This window comes from Rhodamnia argentea, chromosome 3, assembly GCF_020921035.1.
Source record: "Rhodamnia argentea isolate NSW1041297 chromosome 3, ASM2092103v1, whole genome shotgun sequence".
NCBI classification, from domain to species: Eukaryota; Viridiplantae; Streptophyta; class Magnoliopsida; order Myrtales; family Myrtaceae; genus Rhodamnia; species Rhodamnia argentea.
In genome coordinates this window covers 11,134,541-11,153,222 of record NC_063152.1, presented here as the reverse complement: position 1 = coordinate 11,153,222, position 18,682 = coordinate 11,134,541, and the positions used below count along the sequence as shown (strand labels likewise).

The following is an 18,682-nucleotide window of genomic DNA, read 5'->3' as shown; positions in this document are numbered from 1 at the left end:
ATGAAAATATTTTTCATTGCTTCGATTTTGCAAGCGATACAAGAGACTGTTTTTACAAAAAAGTTTTCAAAATAATTCAATTTTCTTGAAACAAATGGAAGAAAAGTTTGCGGAGCTGATACTTAATAGACCTTACCATCTCCACCCCCATATATAAATCGGATTACATCGGTGTAACAGAGAAGTTATTCTTGCTAAATATATTGTCTCACAACGTGGCGAATATATCGGATTACATCAAGAGCACGAAGATGAGGATCCCTGGAATGAATTCATCTGCAGTTCACCAATGTTCCATCTCTTTCTCCTCACTCTATATATGTCAGATTACATTTGTGTATCACAGAAATTTATTCTTGCTATATGTATCATTCCATGAAGCAGCGAAATTCGACCTAAGACCAGCCAAGAACACTCGTGAGAATATAAAGAAGCAGAAGAGAAACTGGGTAGAGAGCAAATGCGAGAATGCACGTCCAGAACTGGAACTTGGTGCGGAAGCTTGTGATGGTCCCCATCAAAGTGCAGATCAGGAGCACGACCAGGACTTCGGCCGAGACGTCCCAGGTTATGTCCTTAATGTACACGAGGGCCAAGAACGTGGCTAGTCCCATTACGTTGTTCATGAACACCCCTTGGTAAACCTGCAATCCGAAGTAATCTTTTGATGAGAAGACGAGGAAAAGGCTCACTGTACAGTCTCTTTCGTATAAAGATTGATGAAGAAAGATGTCGAGAAAAGATTAAACCGTTGTTTTGTCAGATTAAAGCGCTTCCATGCATGGGATTATGGTTCAAATCTCTCTCATTCTTAGACCATGATGATGCGGCAAATGATAGGCAAGTGTCACGGGCCGGGAGAGTCACAAGTTACTTAATTACACAAAATTCATCTGCTCATAGGTTTCCTTTAGGAAAAAAGACATAAAGAAATGTGTTAATAGATACATATGGATTGGGAAAAAAATATTTTTTTTAATGCTAAAAGAATCATTTGACTAAATTATAATTTCCTTAACATGATTGCCACGAAATCATAACATAAATAGGTTCAGAGACTCAATTGCGCATACTGTGTCCTACTCAAAAGACAGAAAATAAGGAAGAAGCGGAAATATCTATATACCTCTGTGAATGCCCCGGAAATGTCTTTCTTGGTCTTCTTTTTGGCGGAACTAATGGCTCCGAGGATTTGCCGGTAGCTATTGGCCAAGGGGATCAGCACATAGGAGACGAAGAACGAGGGAATATCGGCGGCGCTCGCGAATTCTTCTATGCTTTCCATGAGGGGTTGTCCGATCAGCATCATCACGCCAGTGCCTAGGATTATCAAGAAACCGGCTTTCGTGTAGTTCCACCAGACAGTAAGCTCGTTTGTGGGTTTGCTTGTCTTGTCCTGAGACAGTAAGGTCGCTTGCTCATCTGACGTCCCCTGCAAAATTCATGTGCATCATGGAAATGTAAGATTGACCAGTAATGTCATCTAGGCATAAAGCTAATTCTGTTGTGTAAGACTACAAAGACCTTTGTTTTGTAATCACGCCTCGGGAACAACTAGGGATTCCAAAAATGAAATTTTGTGCCGTACCTGCGATTTGTTACTCGTCGTTTTCGAAGATGTCGTTGACGACGACCGGCCTTGAGCAACACCATTAGTTGTAGACTCCATGTCCTCGTCCAACCATTTGCAAAGCCCTTGCACGAACTCGGATTCACTTATCCCCTCATCTTGGGAAATGTCGAACTTCTTCATCACAGCGTCGCTGAAATCGTCGGTGCTCATACCGGCTTCTTCGATCTGTATCCCCAGCATGAATGCATACAGTTCTGTTTTCGACACCTTCGAGTCTTGGTTCTGGTCAATCTTTTGAAAGAGGCTGCAAAGTACACATTCGAGAGATTTTTTCAAAAGAAGTTGATGAAATGGCAAGTGAAGTTCAGCAATTTCAATGTTTGCGCCATAAAAGAGGAGAAAACGAAGATTAATTACTCTTTGATACGAAGTTCACTTGGCTTGCCGTCGATGGTAAGAAGACTCTCTATTATGCTCTCTCCTCCTGATAATCGCGTTATATATGCAAGCCTCTTCCTTTGGATCCACGGTTGAAATACCTGCATCAAGATTTCTTTTTTCAGCATTTTAAACCATGTTCTAGAGTTATACACCAAGATTTTAGCCATGAAATGACTAGCTAGGGATCTAAATAGAGCACAGAATTTTCGATTTACCTGATAAGTGCAGTAAATGATGAGGTAGATGACCGTAATTATGAGACTGATCAAAACAACTATTCGTGTCCCAGTAGTCGAATTGATGATTTTTGCCAATTGAAGAATGAGAAATGGAATCATGGAAACAAACATGATTCTGGCTATGTACTTAGTCTCCGTGTCCGTTTCAACCCCGGAACCTACAAAATCAGTATGGATGAGAACAGGTAAAACATCAAATTATCACTAATATAAAGTGTTCATTACAAGAAAGAAACTCTGATCTTCAAATGTATTGCAAGGACAGATGATATTGAAGAAGAGAACCTGTTAGACTAATCGATGTTTTGGTGGATTGGTTGACTGATGTCGAAGATGATGAAGAGCTGGAAAAATCACGGCTACCGAAAGCGATGACGGAGCCCCAAACCAGCGAGAGACTGAAGATCGCCGACCCAGCAAGCATGGCCATCCCCATTGTCGCCATCGACTCGATTGTGTCCGAGCTGGATGTTACCGCACTTGCTATACATGCGTATAGAAGATAATTCACAATCATTAGATATTGGATTAGTCATAGACTTAAGAGCGAGCACGCAGTTGTCAAATCTAGCCCGGATCGATGCATTGTTTTTCGAGTTTGTGAATAAAGCTGTGTTTTGCTGATTATTTTTTGCTATTAAATGGATGTACAAGTGTTTGAATATTTGCAGAAAAGGTGAAATTACTCGCCAAAAATTTATAGGATTGCATCCTAATTAAAATACCTCCTTATAGTAACATGAGAGCATCAGCCTGAATGATTCATATGGTTATTGTATTGCTACTGGGTGATGTTATGGACATATACTGGACCGACATTTTTTTCGTTCCATCAAGGCAAAAACTTGCAAAATTTGCGAACGATGAGCTTCGAAGGTCAAGAATCCTTATCGAGGCCACTAAGTCAGCTAACGAACACTCGTGTTAGATGGCCATGATTGTCGACGAAGTCCAGCATCAAATGGATCTGTGTCCCGATTAGTCCCTAGCAAACGCCAGCAAATTAAGCAGTACACAGCAAATGTTCCCGTGCGTTGACTACGTTATCCATGCGAGATGCGACTCCATAGGATTTACCATACTGGAAAAATTAACAAGTTTTGGATTTATAAATCACAACAACTTGCAAAATTCCCTGTTACTGAGATTGGCCTTTGTTTCTTGGTCATCTTTTCTTTCTCTTTCTTCTTTTTCCAATTCTGATTCTGTTTATGTTGTTTTAAGGTTCATCTTGAAGCTTACAAGTGATATAATAGAATATATTAACAAGTATGGGTTATATTTTTCGAAAACACTAGTTGGAAGAAATTGTTGGAAGAAATTTACTTCCATCTATACACGACTTTAATTGATAAGTTATGAACATCGCCCATCTGCAAATTTAACTGAGTAGAATTTTGGGTGATGTCTATGTTTGTAATCTGCCAATCCAAAGCATGAAGCGACCACGGCTCTTGCGATAAGTACAAAATAGACCATATACCACCAGCGTAAAGGAAATTTACGTGAGCGACCTTATTCGGCTTTTACTTAAAGAGAAATATTTCCCGATAAGATCGTCGTGACCAGTACATTCTCAATTGTAGACTCACACACCATCATCTTATGTTTTGCATAAAACACTCATTGATTATGAGATTATGTGGTAAAAAATAACCGACAGTATTATCAAACTGTCAGGCTAGCAACTTCCTTAAGTAAATATGATTTTGACCCACTATCTCAAATCAATGATGTACAAAGCCATTTGTGTAACTTCTTTTAATACCGTTAGAGTGAGCTATAAATCCTTATGATGATGCCCAAAAAAGATAACTTGAATATACACGGGCAGTATAAAGAAAGCTCTATACAAGCGATCTAATGCACATTTGATTTGAGGGTTTTAACTACTTGTTCTATCGCTAACCATCAATCGATGGTGGATAAGACTGCTTATGAAAAAAAAATTGTTTACAGCTCTAGTGTATGCTATAATTACTCGCACAAAAAAAAAAAAGCTAGCTTTTTGTGACAAGGGTATATATATTTCTACTATGCCTCTAATTGCCTAATTGGTAGGTTACAACTTTTGGACATCAACCACTTACGAACTTAACTTAATACAATTGCTGGTGATACCCATGTTTGCAAATGAATAAAAAATACACATATGTAGTATAAGAATAAAGAAATATTTGGGCTGCGCGAGATTGATAGTTACATTTCCAAGGAACATACTATTGTTAAAATAGCCATTCAGTTTTGCCTTTGAGGGGTGAACTTTGTGACTTATCGACTCTTGTGGCCTATTGACTGCTCATTCTCTCTAAGGAGAATTTGTACGATCACGCTTTCATGCAAATCCACCCATAAGTTATCTACATAATCGAGATTGATTAATCTAACATGATTTAACTTGGACCTATCAATTGAACTTAGCGATTAGATATGGATATACGTATAAGAATCGATTTTTCTTATAATCTCTGATAGATTTAGAGGGTGAGGAAGCTAAGAATGGCAAAAATAAAGCACGAAGATAGGCGACAGGAAACTAATAACTTCTCTTGATACTAAAAGGAGAGCAAGACGAAAGCAAAATCCCAATTATGGATCATAAGTGCTTGATTGGGGCTTGGGTAGGAGCGTAGGACAAAGGTGAAAACCACGTTCGTGGACCGACGGATGAGGATTGGAAAAATAAAACACTAAACAATACCCTCAACGTGCTCACAACCGATCGGAACATGGAAACAATGATTGATGATTTGACGAAATCAGCGTTGGACAAAGTGAGCTTGAATATTTTGAATGGTCAGAACTACATATGGCCAAATGGAACCGTGGGTCCGGAATCGGCCCTCAAGGGCTGATTTCGGTTTCTAAATTTTAGGAATAGGCCCGGAACCACCGGTTCCAGGCCGGTTCCAACCCCTTAAAAAAAAAAAACAGGCTTGGGGGAAAAGAGCAATTTAGGCCTAGGAATTGGCGGTTCCAAACCGGAACCGGAACCGGCCCGGAACCCGTGATTCCACCTTTTTTAGGAACCGGAACCGGCCACATCTAGTCAGAACATGAGAAAATTGACGCACGAACCTCCCCGTATATCGAATGGAGAAAAAAATGTCATGGAAGAATCCACAAAGTCGGTGAACTCTTTTAAGAGTCCATTGTGACCCAACGTGTGCCTTAGTTGCTTTGAAAATGTCCCCTCTAGAGAGAGATTTGAGGATGTGACTTGACAGTTAGATATGCAGATGGGTATCTAGCGTACGGTGACTTAAGTATTTAATAATTACAGCGTCAACATCCAAAAAGATATATACCACGTGATAAGGGAAAAAGTGTCCAAAAAATATCGAACATTTTACATTAGTATCAATTTAGTTATAAACATTTCAATTGTATTAACTTAGCCCTAAAACTTTTGTATTTTTATCAATTGAGTCCATTTAGCTCTCGGTAAGGGGCATCGTGACCAACACAAGGCCCTCATTGGCTCTGGGTGAGAGTTAAATTGGTATAAATACAAAATATTTAAGACTAAATCGGCATAATTGAACGTTTAAGGCTGAATTAACATAATTACAAAAGGTTTTGGGACTTTTTGAATACTTTTTTCCATGTTAGGTATAATTAGAATAATTTAAATCACTAATAGATAAGAACTAAAAGCTTAAGAGGTATTAGTGTCTCTTTGGAAGTTTGATTCTCATTTTGGGTTGGAAAATAAAGAACATAACTGTTGGCTGGGTCCGCCTCCTTGTGAGGCCCAGCAGCAAATAAAGAAAAGCAAAAGAATTAAAAAGTCAAAAAGTCAAGAAAAGTAGAAAAAGACAAAATATTGCAAAAAGAAAGAGAAGAGAGGGCTGTCTTTGTGGGGTGGGGGGTGGGGGTGGGAGGTCAGTACTCAGTAGCCGAGTGAGAGAGTAAAACAGGGGAGGCTCTCGGCCACCGAGAGAGAGAAGAAGAGAAAGAAAATGGGCACAACTTTGAAGTCCTGATTCGAAGGCGAAACATTAACAGAATTGGTTCAAATTTTGATATGTTGTTCGTGAGGCTGAGATCTACGAGTTGATCGGTTTCCTTAGTTAAGATTCATTTTCGAATTCTCCAATCGTGATTAGGGTTTTATTGCCCCATTTTTATATTGTTCTACTTTTGTGGCGGGGAAATGCTTTTTTAATATTGGTGTTGAACTTCTAGTGTATGACTAGAAAAAAACCCTCTTATCAACGTACTATTCTTGATGATTAGTACAAGTTTTTTGGATCGTCCGTGGTTTTTCCCGTTTTGGATTTTCCACGTAAACATCAGTGTGTTGTCTCATTATCATTCCTCTATCATACTTACATGTCTTGAGGTTTTTGTTGGATATATATTGTTGGTTGTTGTTGGATTAAGTCTGCGTAGTTTCAGGGGATAGTTTGATAGAGGATTGGCTTAGTTTGCCTAGAAGTGCTGCCCTTTTTTTTTCCCAAACAACAACCATTGCAAGGACATTTTTCTTTCTTGAACATGTTGTCTGAACACGGTTTTGGAATTTCACTCTAATCGCAAACTAAAGATAAAATTGTAAAATTCCCCTAGTACCCTATGAACACAACCCACCGAGTGGATGATTTGGCAAATATTAGATCAAAGCAAGAGAAATAAGGTCAAAATTACGAGCGAAAGAGATCAAGAATTAGGGTTTCTGACCAAGCATTATGATGACTTGAGGGAAGGTTCCAAGCATTTGGAACAAGGAGGCCCCGAAGAGTCCAGTCCCGAACATGCGGAAGAAGAGCTCCGACCCGGAAGATACCCAACTGCTCGCCAGAGCTAGCAAGTACTCGTACACCACTATGAGGAACAGCTCCCCCCACAGCTCCGTCGTGCACGGCAAGAACCCGTAAGTCGGCTCGCACGTCACGGTCGTCGTGGTGAGGCCAAGGGCCGAGGATGTGCCGTTGGTCCCATCCATGCCGTCGGAGACGGCGTCAAAGCTTCCTCGGATGGACCGGCTATTCGCCGACCGGGTTATTATGACCAGAAGCATGAAGAATGCGAGCCTCATGTTTGTGGTGGGACAGAGAGAACGCTCGGTTGATGCTTGTTGCTCGGATGGGAGGGAAAGGTCAGAGCTTGAAGAAGATTCAGACTTATTCGGGTGGTATTAAAGAGAGGAAATTCAACTATCAGTACGTGATGTACTAAAATCATAAAAAAATTTCGTGGGATTGGACATAACCATATTTAACAAGTCAAGGGAAGGCGCACGTTCACCCACGTTTTTTCATTGTTTATTTAGTCCGTAAATAATTACTTAGCATGACCCTGAGAGTTTGCCTAAACCATATGTTTAATATATTTTGTTACTATTAATTAAGAAAACTCAATAGTCACTTCCAACCACAAAATTTTTATAAAACTTACAATAGAGAAGCATGCATATATGAAGTTACTAGTAATTTATATCATGTGACGGGCCAAGTTGACACATAAAATGGAGAGTAAATGAGGGAAAAAGATATCGAGACGTAATGTTTATCATGGCTCGCCCTTAAATTAGGGTCACATTAAACAAAAGATTTTACTGTAATTAACACATTCCACATTTCTGCTACAACTCTCAATTGCAAAAGAAAAATGTTACATGTTTAACAATAAATATTTATACGCTCAAGCTCAAACTACCAATTAAATATTGGCTTAAGCTATAAAAGCCCTTTGACGTCTCGTAAGTGCTGCTCTCTACACCCCCATGGACCTAAACCCAAACTACTCATAAAATACGTATTCAAATTGTAAAAGCCCTCCGGCATCCCGATGGCGCTTCTCTCTACAACCCACGTCCTCCGAACCCCTGCCCGCTCATTGAGAAGCATGACTCCAGTGTTTTCCAGTCAGCACGTCAGCACATCGGATATGGTACCACAGATTATAGGATCAATCTAAAACTTATGCCATTTTCTATAATGTTTGTCGAATGAAAGCGTGAGTTGATGCTTGATATGCTGAATCGGTGGTCGTCATACGAGATGGGGAGTAAGTAGGGGTAAGGTACAAGTGACGTTTAATAGAGGCCAAAGAGAAACTGTTTAACAATGGAGGATCTCGAAGAAGATTTTGCTAGCCGCCTCCCCCCTTGTTAAACCTTGGTCTTCAACCATTTTGATTATTAAAAGGAGACAACAATACTCAGCATGCTAAAATTTAGTTGGACCGTTTGAGCTAACATTCCACCAGTTTGCCGACGGCCATGTGACTATTCTCACCAGTTTGCCAGTGAACTTGGTCTTCCTGATTAGACCTTGGTGTATGTATGAACGGTTTGTGAATCTTGCCGCTGAAGTTTGAAGGTCACGTAATAATTACTAAAAAAATCCTAAATCTATTGTACGATGATCGATTCAGTTCTAGCATTTTTAATTTGGGCATTTTAGTTCTAAATCATTTGACAATTTGCTAATGTAATCATTTCGGTCAATTTTAGTAGGAATTCGCTAACGTCTACGCCGCCATTTCTACATGGCACATCCAACTGATATGGACACTTTTTACAATTTTCATTTAATTTCCTTTTTCTTTTATTATTTTTATTATTATTTTATCTCTTATTTTTTTCAAATTGGGTCGGCGACGACTCTCGTCGGCTCAGAGTTAACAAGAAAATAAATAAAAATTCAGAAAATAAAAAATTATAAATATTGTTGATGCCGATATCGGCCATGCCACGTAGGACAATTAGCATTTATGATCGGGATGACTATACTAGCAAACAAACAAAAGATATAGGACCCAATAAATCGAATTAAAATATTTAGGACTAAATTAAACGTTATACAATATATTTAAGATACTTTTTACAAACATACCAGTCAATGATGCCCATTTCGTTTAACGATGCTGATAGTTTGGCGGTGCGCCTTATAAAGGCAAAGAAGCTCTAACCTTTACAAATTAGTCAACCTCGGACAATGTGAAGTGAAGATCAAGCATATAGGAAATAATCGTCCCAAATTATTTACCTAGAGGAATTCCCAAGCTTGCATCATTTATAAGAGGAAGGCTTTTAAGAAAAGAGATTGCACTTACGATTTTTTTATTGTTATTCTTATTTCGTACTTTCATCAATAATATCATAAATAAAACATAATAAAAAATCTACATTTTTTTCCTTAAATGTACATTGAACGGATTCACGACAGAGGTAAACTATTCCAGTTTCTGTAAATATTCTATCCGGAATCTAGAATCTACCTATGAAAATAGGTTTCTTATTTTTTGTAATTGGAACCTACCATGCATACTCTAAAACTTAAAACCAACCATGTTACAAGTCTACTTAAGTTCCACATGTATTCTTAATTGATTGATTGCAATGAATCATCACTTTTAATTGCCACCACTTGTTGCTGTAATCTATTGATCGCGATTCATATTTAAACATACAAATAAATATGAATTATTAACAAAGTAAAGTCTGAATCATATTCGACAAAAAAAAAAGTCTAAATCATAAATATCGCTAGAAATGGAAGCTTAGACTAGTGGTTCTATTTGATAAAAAAAACTGATGGTTTTAGATTATATATTCATCATTGGACGTTATGAAATACCGCAAGATAACATGAAGATATATACCAAGAAAAACAACAACTTATTTGAGGTTCTAAGTTTCAAATTCCACCTACCTAGAACTTGGAACCCGCTCATTTGAACCGATTCCCCAATTTTTAGATCCTAGAACTTACCGTACATACTCTAAAACATGGAACAGGACTAGTTTCAAGTTCCACGTTGCTCACCCCTAATTCATGGCATAGGGAGAGCTAATATGGCCCCACCTATTTCCTCGTGAGGCAAATTTTGTGAGGCAATACTTTGTCAAAATCAGTTGAAAGTTCAAGAATTCTCTTGAGGAAAAATTTTTCCTTTTAGGCTCCTTTTATTTTGCGAAAAATATGACCTTTTTTTAAAATATTTTCGGAAAAGTTCGGCTGAGACTTGAAAATGAATTGAAAAACATTTTCCATTGTTTGGTAAAAAAATATCATTTGATTTTTCATATCATAGTTTGGTTGAAAATTGTTGATGTGAACTCGATCCTCCTACATGACACTGTCGACAACAATGTGAATTTTTTTATTCTTTTCTTTTCTTTTTTCCTCTACCGATCGTTGACGATTGGCCATAGGCGAGAGACGAGATTGCTGACCATAGCTACGACCGGCGATTGGCCACTAGCTATGGACGAGCTCGCCCAAGGCTAGAGAGCTTGAGGCTCATCGGCCTCGAGTGAGACCGAGCCTCTCCTCGCCGGACTTGAGCAAGGCTCGAGCTCTCTAACCATGGGCAAGCTCGTTGGCCTCAAGTGAGGCTCGAGCTCCCTTGCCATGGGCAAGCTCGTCCCTCTTCTATGGTTGGTCATCGGTCGTTACGGTGGTTAGCAACAAGCAGAGGAAGAAAGAAGAAAAATAAAAAAATATAATTTTTTAATAAAATCAAAAAAGAAAAATAAGAAAAGAATTAAAAAAAGAAAGGTCAAGGAGTGTAGTGAGGAAATATGAGGGAAAATGATTCCTCTTTTTAAAAAGAGGAAATCATTTCCCCACTGAGTATTTTTTTTAGGGTCGCACTATTTCCACTCCAGTATTGGCTTTGACACTCCTAAAAATAATTTTTTTCCCATTTTGCCCATTTATCTCGTATGCTTTGGTCGAATTTCCCTTCCTTTTTTTTGTTTATTTGTTTCTTTTTTATTATTGCGGTTCCACGTTCCTCCTCCTTCCTTTTCTTTTTCTGCTGAACATTGGACAATAGTTACGGGAAACTTTAATGCCTCAACCTCTCATATAACGCCTTGACGGTCGGCAAACTTCTGTCCCGCCCACCGCTAGTTATATGGAAACCGTCTACGCAAGTTGCTCCAAACACTCAATGAGGTTAGGCGCCAGCTGTCCAAATCGACAGTTGATCGTGCGGGCAACGCATGATGAGGACGTCCCCCCGTGTGTGATGAGGACAAGGGTGAAGACGATACCGATGAGGAAGAGAATGAAGAGAATAGTAACCGTGAGGAAATGAACAAGGCGAAGGGGAGAGGGAAGGTGATAGTCAATTGGACAACCAAAACGAAGGAGAGAACAAAAATGAATATGATGAGGAAGATGCGCGATGGAGGCGGCATGACGTGGTCAGGTTCTAGATCTAAGAGTTCACAACGCAAGCTCAATGTAGCCGTAATCGGATTGTCAATTGGACTTAGATTTTTATGGGATTGAATGATAACTCCTTCGAACTGAGGGTGGAAGTGCCTGAATCAAACTGCTACATAGCCATTTCGAAGGATTAGGTGGATGATGCTACGTACCAATTGTTGTTGCAGAAACACTAGAAAAAGAGGAACTCCGTTGGCCGTGAAATTAGCAGTTTTGGAGCTTCCAACTGAGGAGATCGGATCAAAGAACGAAACCTTGATGTGTGGGATCTATAAGGACATGGTGATTATTGGTGAGATGGCGAAGAAATTGCACTGTGGACTTGGTTACCATAAAAATCATATCCTGTGGTTGGGCGTGAGGAATACGTGTCTGATTTATCGGTTTGAGTTACTGACTGATGATCCCGATTATGAAGAGAAGAAGAAAATGAATGGGAATTGAGGTGGAAGCTAGAGTTTCCTTGTCCAAGATTCCGCATAAAATAGAAGAAAAAGGAGAGAAGGAGTAACTTGAGACCTACAAGAAAAGAAAATGAATAGAAAAGCAAAAATAGAGGAAAATTTGACCAAAGCATACGAGACCAATGGACAAAATGTGAAAATACCATTTTGAGGAGTGTTACAGCCAAAATTGGAGTGAAAGTAGCGCTGCCCTTTTTTAATTGGATGAAATTTTTTCCTTGACTAGATGTTTTCTATAAACCAAACGCAGAAAATCCGATTTTATTTTTCTGAAAGTTATTTTCCGTGAAACAAACGAAGCATTAACTTTAGACATCTCTTCAATATTTTTGACATGTCAAATTTAATGTCATATTTAAGAATTTGGCTCTAATGTGCTGAATTATGCGTGGGCGCTCGTGTTGGTGTCGCTGTTGGGCTCAGATCGGACACCCGAAGGCGGTCCCGAGAACACACCCTGACCTCAGTCTCCCTCCATCCCTGGCCTGCCCTGCCCCGCCCTAGTTTTATGGCGTCTTGCCAAATGACTCGGTAACCTCCATTTTTGTTAGTTTAGGAGCTTCCCATGAACAAAAGACAGGATGACGAAAGGATCATAACAACTCTCCTGAAAAACACCCTTTGCTAATGGTACATGCCAAGGATTAGCTAGGGAAAGTTCGTCTCATTTTCTCTTTATCGTGTAGCCAATCCTAGAGGCAAAGAAAAAAAAGGATAGATCATTCAGCTTCATCATTAATATCAATGATACATGTATAAAATCAACAGTGACGTTTGTGATTTCAAGTTGATTCCTCTTCTTCCTCCGGACAAACCGAAAAGGAAGAGACAAAAGGGGAACAAAAAAAGAAAAAAAGGAATTTCAATATTTTTTATCATAAAAAAAAAAAAGGAAAGAGATTCAATGCATCACATGCTGAATAAAGTCATTTGACTAGAGCTGATTGGTCACACAAAGGGGCAAGTGAACCATATCCAAAGAAACCCTATGTCGATTGGTTTTTTTTAGGTATAGTTGATGAAGATTTAAAATCCAACATGCATGATGATGTCATTTAGTATCTTGACTTAACATTTCATGATCCTAAGTTCGACTTTTGATTTTGTTTACTTGGACCGGCAGGTTTAGCTATTTGAGAAAACAGACCGGCCTTTCCTGGTCAGAAGCCTTGAGTCAAAGCCGCCGGTGGCTAATTCCTACCTCTTTAAGCATAGTATAGTTGTTCGGGGTTAAAAAAAAAGATAGATGCACTGGTCAGTTAATTCTATTTTATTGGATAATATGCACGTGGTCTGTTGATTAATCTAAATTTCGTGCTCTTTGGAAAATGCATGTCTCGCAATTGATTGGGTAGAGAGAGGGTTAGAAAACATTACCTTAGGAAAAGCTCGGATGATGTCAATTATCATAAGAAATTACGATCAAAATACCCTTTTCAATAGTCTATAATATCACGAAAGGGCTCGCATAATGTGTATGCCAAAATTGGGAGAAAATAACACAAGAAGAGAAAGTATGATTTGAATTACTTTTGGAAACAAACTCAAATTATTGTAGGATGGGAAGGATTTGACGCAAATTTAAACTTCATGAGATGTTTTTCGGGATAATATATTGTGTTGACCCTTTGATATGACCGAATTATCTATTGTTTAGTGCTATGTCGTTATTATGCGTTGATGTCAACCACGTACATCACTGGAAAATTTAGAGGTTGAAGTGATTTTGAGTTTGCTATATATTGGGGTATTGATGATTAAGCTAAACAAGAGTTATACAAGGAATATTAGGCTCGAAATTAGGAACGGGGAACGGACCAATTGTAATGTCAGTCCGGTCTCATTCTCGGTTCTGCTGTGGAACCATGCTCACCTCTAACTCTAATTGATTCAAGTAATGATAAATATATTGATATTGGTCGGTAAAATCAATTTTTTAGGTAATGTGGCAGGTTGTAGGTGGACATTTGAATAAGTTGGACTTCTTCAACGGCCAATAACTAGTCTACTAGATTAATTAATATACAAGTCAGTCTTGATAAAATTTAGCATTTACCGATTATATAGTATGGGTGTCCACTACATCGAGTCAAATATAACACAAAAGCCACTTAAACAAGAACATGCCTAATTAGAGTTGGTAACTATAATAAGTTGACTGATGAAATTGAAAATTAATACTGAATTTTAAGTACTTGAAATTGAAAATTGTTTGATGACAACTGACAAAGTTATATTGCTTGATATAGTTTTTATTTTTTAACAGATTATGAAAATACTAACATTCTTTGTAGGGTTTTGTAATATCATAAATAGGCCAAAAAAGTCCAAAGCTTATTATACATGCTGCAAATTCAGTAAATAAACTATTCTATTTGGCCAATGTAATTCTAAACCTTATCACAAATTGCTATTGTAGCCCATCTGATTATTTTAGGCCGAAAATTGGTGATGTACTAGTTTAGTTAGCATTGACCATCCTATGTGGCACGGTTGGCGTCTAACATGGACGATTTAAATAGGCCAAGGCATCAACTACCCTCGCCGGCCACAGTGGGATAAAGGAAACAAATATTCAGACAAATTTTTAAAATTTGCTAACACTGTCCATGTTAGCATCGAATATTCCAAGTAAGTCGACCGGCGTTCATGTCATGGATCCTATGCAAAAATTGGCTAAGACTACATTGTCAAATCGTCAAAAGGTTTAGGGCTAAATTAGCCAAATTGAAAGATTTATCAACAACAATTTAAGTGCAATTGATTATATGAACGATGAAAATACCTTTTATTCGTTAATTTTTATAAGTGATACAATTCATCATTTTTATGAAAATACCTTCAAAATCATTTATTTTTTACTAAATAAATGCATCATTAGTCTAAGTAGCACCGATACTGACACGTGGCACGACACGATAGGTCGACACATCATTTCTAAAAAATAGAGAATTTTAACACGTTACGACACGTTGTATATTAAATATATATTTTTATATGTGCATGCCAATAGGTGACATCGAATTGCAAAAGAATAGATGCCAATCATTTCGGAAGTATTTGTGTAAGAAATATGATAAAATGCATTTTCATGTGACGATCTTAAAATGTATTTTAAGAAATTATTTTACATTTGTAGAATTCTAAACACAATTCCCTTCCCCCCACTCCCTCACCCCTCTCCCTCTCTATCTTAAAAACAAAAAAACAAAAAAAAAAAGTCTTTGTCACATCAATCTGAGATCTTGTCACATCAAGCTTTTGTCTTACAAGTCACAACTCCCCAAATTTTCTCTTATTCTCGCGGTGAACCGAGAAACCCTCGTTGATGTTCACTTGAAACCGGGAAGTCCTCATCTTTCATTCTCCATTCATCTCTCTCTCACCAGTCACCACCCACTTCGACTCCACCGGCCGGCGACAACCGGGCTTGCACCTTCTGGGTTCATCCGCCGTTCCGTTCTCGGGCCGCCTTTTCACGTCGTCTTTGGCTTTTCTCATTTCTCGGCCCGATGACCTTTTGGTTGTCTCTCTTTGCGGTTCGTCTGCCCCGTTTCAGCCCCCTCCTCTCCACCACCATCGCCTTAGATCTGGCTCAGCGCTCCGCCGTCATCGTCCTTGCCGTTCCCCAACGCCTAACTCGCCTCTTGCGACCTTGCGAGGCGCCTCTCCCCCCACCTCCCTCGTCGATGTCCCCCGCCACCGTCTGCTCCTTCAATTCCTCTCCTCCTTCGACCTCCACCAGATCCCCTTCGGACTCGCGCGTCGGCCGTGTGTCCGGCTCGTTGACTGCGTGTCAGAAGTCCGCCACGCGTTGACAGTGTGTCTGGACGTCTCCGAGCGTGTCGGACACGCGTCCGATACGACGAGATTGCTCCCTGCACGTGTTGGTGCTACATAGCCATTAGTATTAGTTTCCCGGGCAATTCGATCCTTCCTCACCACCATTCGTAAATTTGAACCAGTAAGGTTGAAACTCAATGGACCGTCTATTTAGAAAGATCGATGCAAATGACAAAAAAGAATCTGTGCGTGGCACGGGCTCTTTAGTCTAGCGTTTACGTGTGAATATGCAGCCAAAGAGCATAAATATGCTTTGAAAACACTTACGGAAATGTCAATAGTAGTTAGAAATCATTAGGTTTTGTCCATTTTCCAGATGTTTGAAGGACACTGACATATTGATTGTTGGTTTTGCCCTCTTTTTCTTCACTTTGAATGGGGACCGGTTCGAAGTTTATTTACTTTCATCTAACTAATCAATCAATGAAATAAGGAGCATATGTCAAGAATTTAACACGCCTGAGATGGGAAATTGCCAAAAAGTCATAAGCTTCTTAAAGGAAAAATTACTGTAAAAGTCTTAAATCTATTGTTAATTGTGTCAACACAGTCTTTTTTTTTTCGATTTAATCCTAAGTATTTTATTATTGTGTTAATTCAGTTCATCCCACCAAATTGTGGCAGGCCAACACCGGCTGTCCGGATACATAATACTTTAATACTTTTTGAATGCAGCTTTTGAAAAAACTGTGTTTGTGTTTATTTATGTGTAAAATGTCATTTTGTGCTCAATAAAATTAACATTGAATCGATAAATAAAGAGGAGACAAAAAATGATCTTTTTTTTTTTTTAACAAACAAAACAAGAGAAGTAAGGAAATGGCTAGATGTGTGAGAATATCATTCAGTGAACTGAGTCCGGCACCAACACTCCACCATCCTAGTAGTGAGAATTGGGCCGGGTTTATCCTAAGCTAATAAATCCCAAAGCCTGCTTGTTTCGCTTACATTATAGGGGTTATGTCAGGAAGATGATCCCTTAAAGGGAAGGATCCACGCTGACCATATTTTAGGACGTGGGATTTTGACAACTTCCTTTTGACAAGCATATCACGAGAATATGTGGTGCGCATGGCTCCGTCACTTTAATTGACCGTCTTCTTAGCTTTTCTCAATAGAACACTAATCAACCTCAATTGGAAATGGAATGTCAAGGACCAGCATGGACAACCAAGGGCTATTAAGTGCCATTTCCAAGAAAGGAAAGCATCTAGAAAGTCATATGATAATGCTTATTTGACCCAAATGGTTGCCTGATTGTTAGACCTAGAAATCTTCAGGTGACGAGGAAATACAGTTTCTAGAACAAGGGATCAAATTCAATGCCCCCGATAATGCGTCACTGCAACTACTGAAATTAAAAACATTGTTCTCCTTCATCGTTGAGATCTCGAAGATAGCCAGAAAAAGGAAAGCCCTAAGACCAGCCCAGAACACTAGTGAGGACGTAGAGAAGCAGGATCGACAATGGAGTAGAGAGAGTATGCGAGAACGGTGGTCCAGAGTGGGAACTCGGCACGGAAGCTTGTGAGGATGCCCATGAAACTGCATATCCAGAGCACGACCAGAACTTCGGCTGAGACGTTCCAGGTTATGTCCTTGATGAGTACAAGCGACAAGAAGGTGACTAGCCCCATTATGTTGTTCATGGACACCCCGCGGTAGACCTGCATTGCAACAAAAATTCAAGTATGCACTTCCCATTATTAGGAGGAAAATTTGAACAGCGGATAGGAGAAAAGTGGAAAAATAAAACCATCCTCCAAATATTGGTTCCGTGAGTACTTTTGTGAAATGTGCAAAGGATTCTTTTTACGACACCCGGGTATCAGGAACTTTGGGTTCGATCGATCGATCGATCAATCCCCAAGGATGCATGTAAACCCAGCGTCACATATAGTGAACACATTCAGTATCAAGCAAATATGTTGTGTTCTTTGGTATGATACTGTAATAGACGTGCAGTCCTTAAATATTTAAGCACCATAATTAGGTTATTGACTTATGATTATTCATACGTAGAGTCTATCCTAGACCGAGATTTAAATAGGAATAACTAGGTTCAAGACTCGTTTCCCACACTAAGAAGTTCTCAGTTTGGCGCATAAAAGAGGAGGAATAATTTCACGTCTATATACCTCACTCATCGGCCCTGAAATGTCCTTCACTTTCTTCTTTCTGGCAGAAGTAATGGCTCCTAAGAGTTGCTTGTAGCTCATGGCCAAGGGAAGCAGCACGTAGGAGACCAAGAACGAGGGCATGTTCAAGTGGCTCGCGATATCTTGAAAGCTTTGCATGAGTGGCATCATCATCATCATCATCGTCATTCCTAGAATGATAAAGAAACTGGCTTTCGCGTAGATCTCCGAGATGGCAACTGCCCTGCTGGGTTTGCTTAGCGGATCTTGTTGCGATAGTAAACTTTCTTGCTCTTCTGTTGTTCCCTGCGTACTCATGGCAATGTATTACGAATATGAAAGGTCGAGATATATTGCACCAGGATCACAGCAATGATCCAGATTGTATGGGTCAAAAAAGTCCTCTAATGTCCAAACCCAAACTACCAATGAAAAAATATGGGCTTGAATCATAAAAGTCCTTTAATGTCCAAGTACTGCAATGATCCAAATTGTATGGGTCATAAGAAGAAAACCCACTTCAAGAAAGTTTCTTTTGGAAAAAGAAGAAGAAGTAAAGGGAAATGGAAATTCCTACGCAAAAAATCAGTTGCTCTTCTTTAAGCTGTGGTACAATCCTCGAATCAAATATTATTTATCATTCAGAACCAAGTTAGAGTCCGAATAGAAATAGTGATAAGATTCAGTTGTGTGCAACATACTATCATAAGTAATGAATCAGACTTGATGGACAGAGAAAATTGAACATAAAAGTTATAGTGGTTCGGTTTTGAGCAAGCTTGCGTCCACTTTTCAT

At 39.1% G+C, this 18,682-nt stretch overlaps 1 protein-coding gene and 1 pseudogene across 1 annotated transcript; one reads left to right on the top strand and one right to left on the bottom strand.

Moving 5' to 3' along the window:
- Positions 1–244: 244 nt before the first annotated feature.
- Positions 245–7,405, bottom strand: LOC115756654 (sodium/calcium exchanger NCL2-like). The gene is made up of 7 exons (XM_030696515.2): positions 6,937–7,405; positions 2,539–2,736; positions 2,230–2,411; positions 1,991–2,112; positions 1,589–1,877; positions 1,127–1,432; positions 245–644 (listed from the first exon to the last, which is right to left on the bottom strand). The coding sequence occupies exons 1-7, from the start codon at positions 7,292–7,294 to the stop codon at positions 396–398; spliced, it is 1,704 nt and encodes a 567-aa protein (XP_030552375.1). The 5' UTR covers positions 7,295–7,405; the 3' UTR covers positions 245–395.
- Positions 7,406–8,046: 641 nt separating this feature from the next.
- Positions 8,047–11,897, top strand: LOC125314087 (annotated as a pseudogene).
- Positions 11,898–18,682: the final 6,785 nt, after the last annotated feature.

What these genes read in the sequence shown, in the direction of transcription:
- LOC115756654 (XM_030696515.2), bottom strand. Translation starts at nt 7,294, where the DNA reads ATGAGGCTCGCATTCTTCATGCTTCTGGTCATAATAACCCGGTCGGCG. An exon ending in TCAAGTCATCATAATGCTTG is followed by an intron (nt 2,737 to 6,936) that starts GTCAGAAACCCT and finishes ACGCATGTATAG; the next exon opens with CAAGTGCGGTAACATCCAGC. An exon ending in TCATTTACTGCACTTATCAG is followed by an intron (nt 2,113 to 2,229) that starts GTAAATCGAAAA and finishes ATCTTGATGCAG; the next exon opens with GTATTTCAACCGTGGATCCA.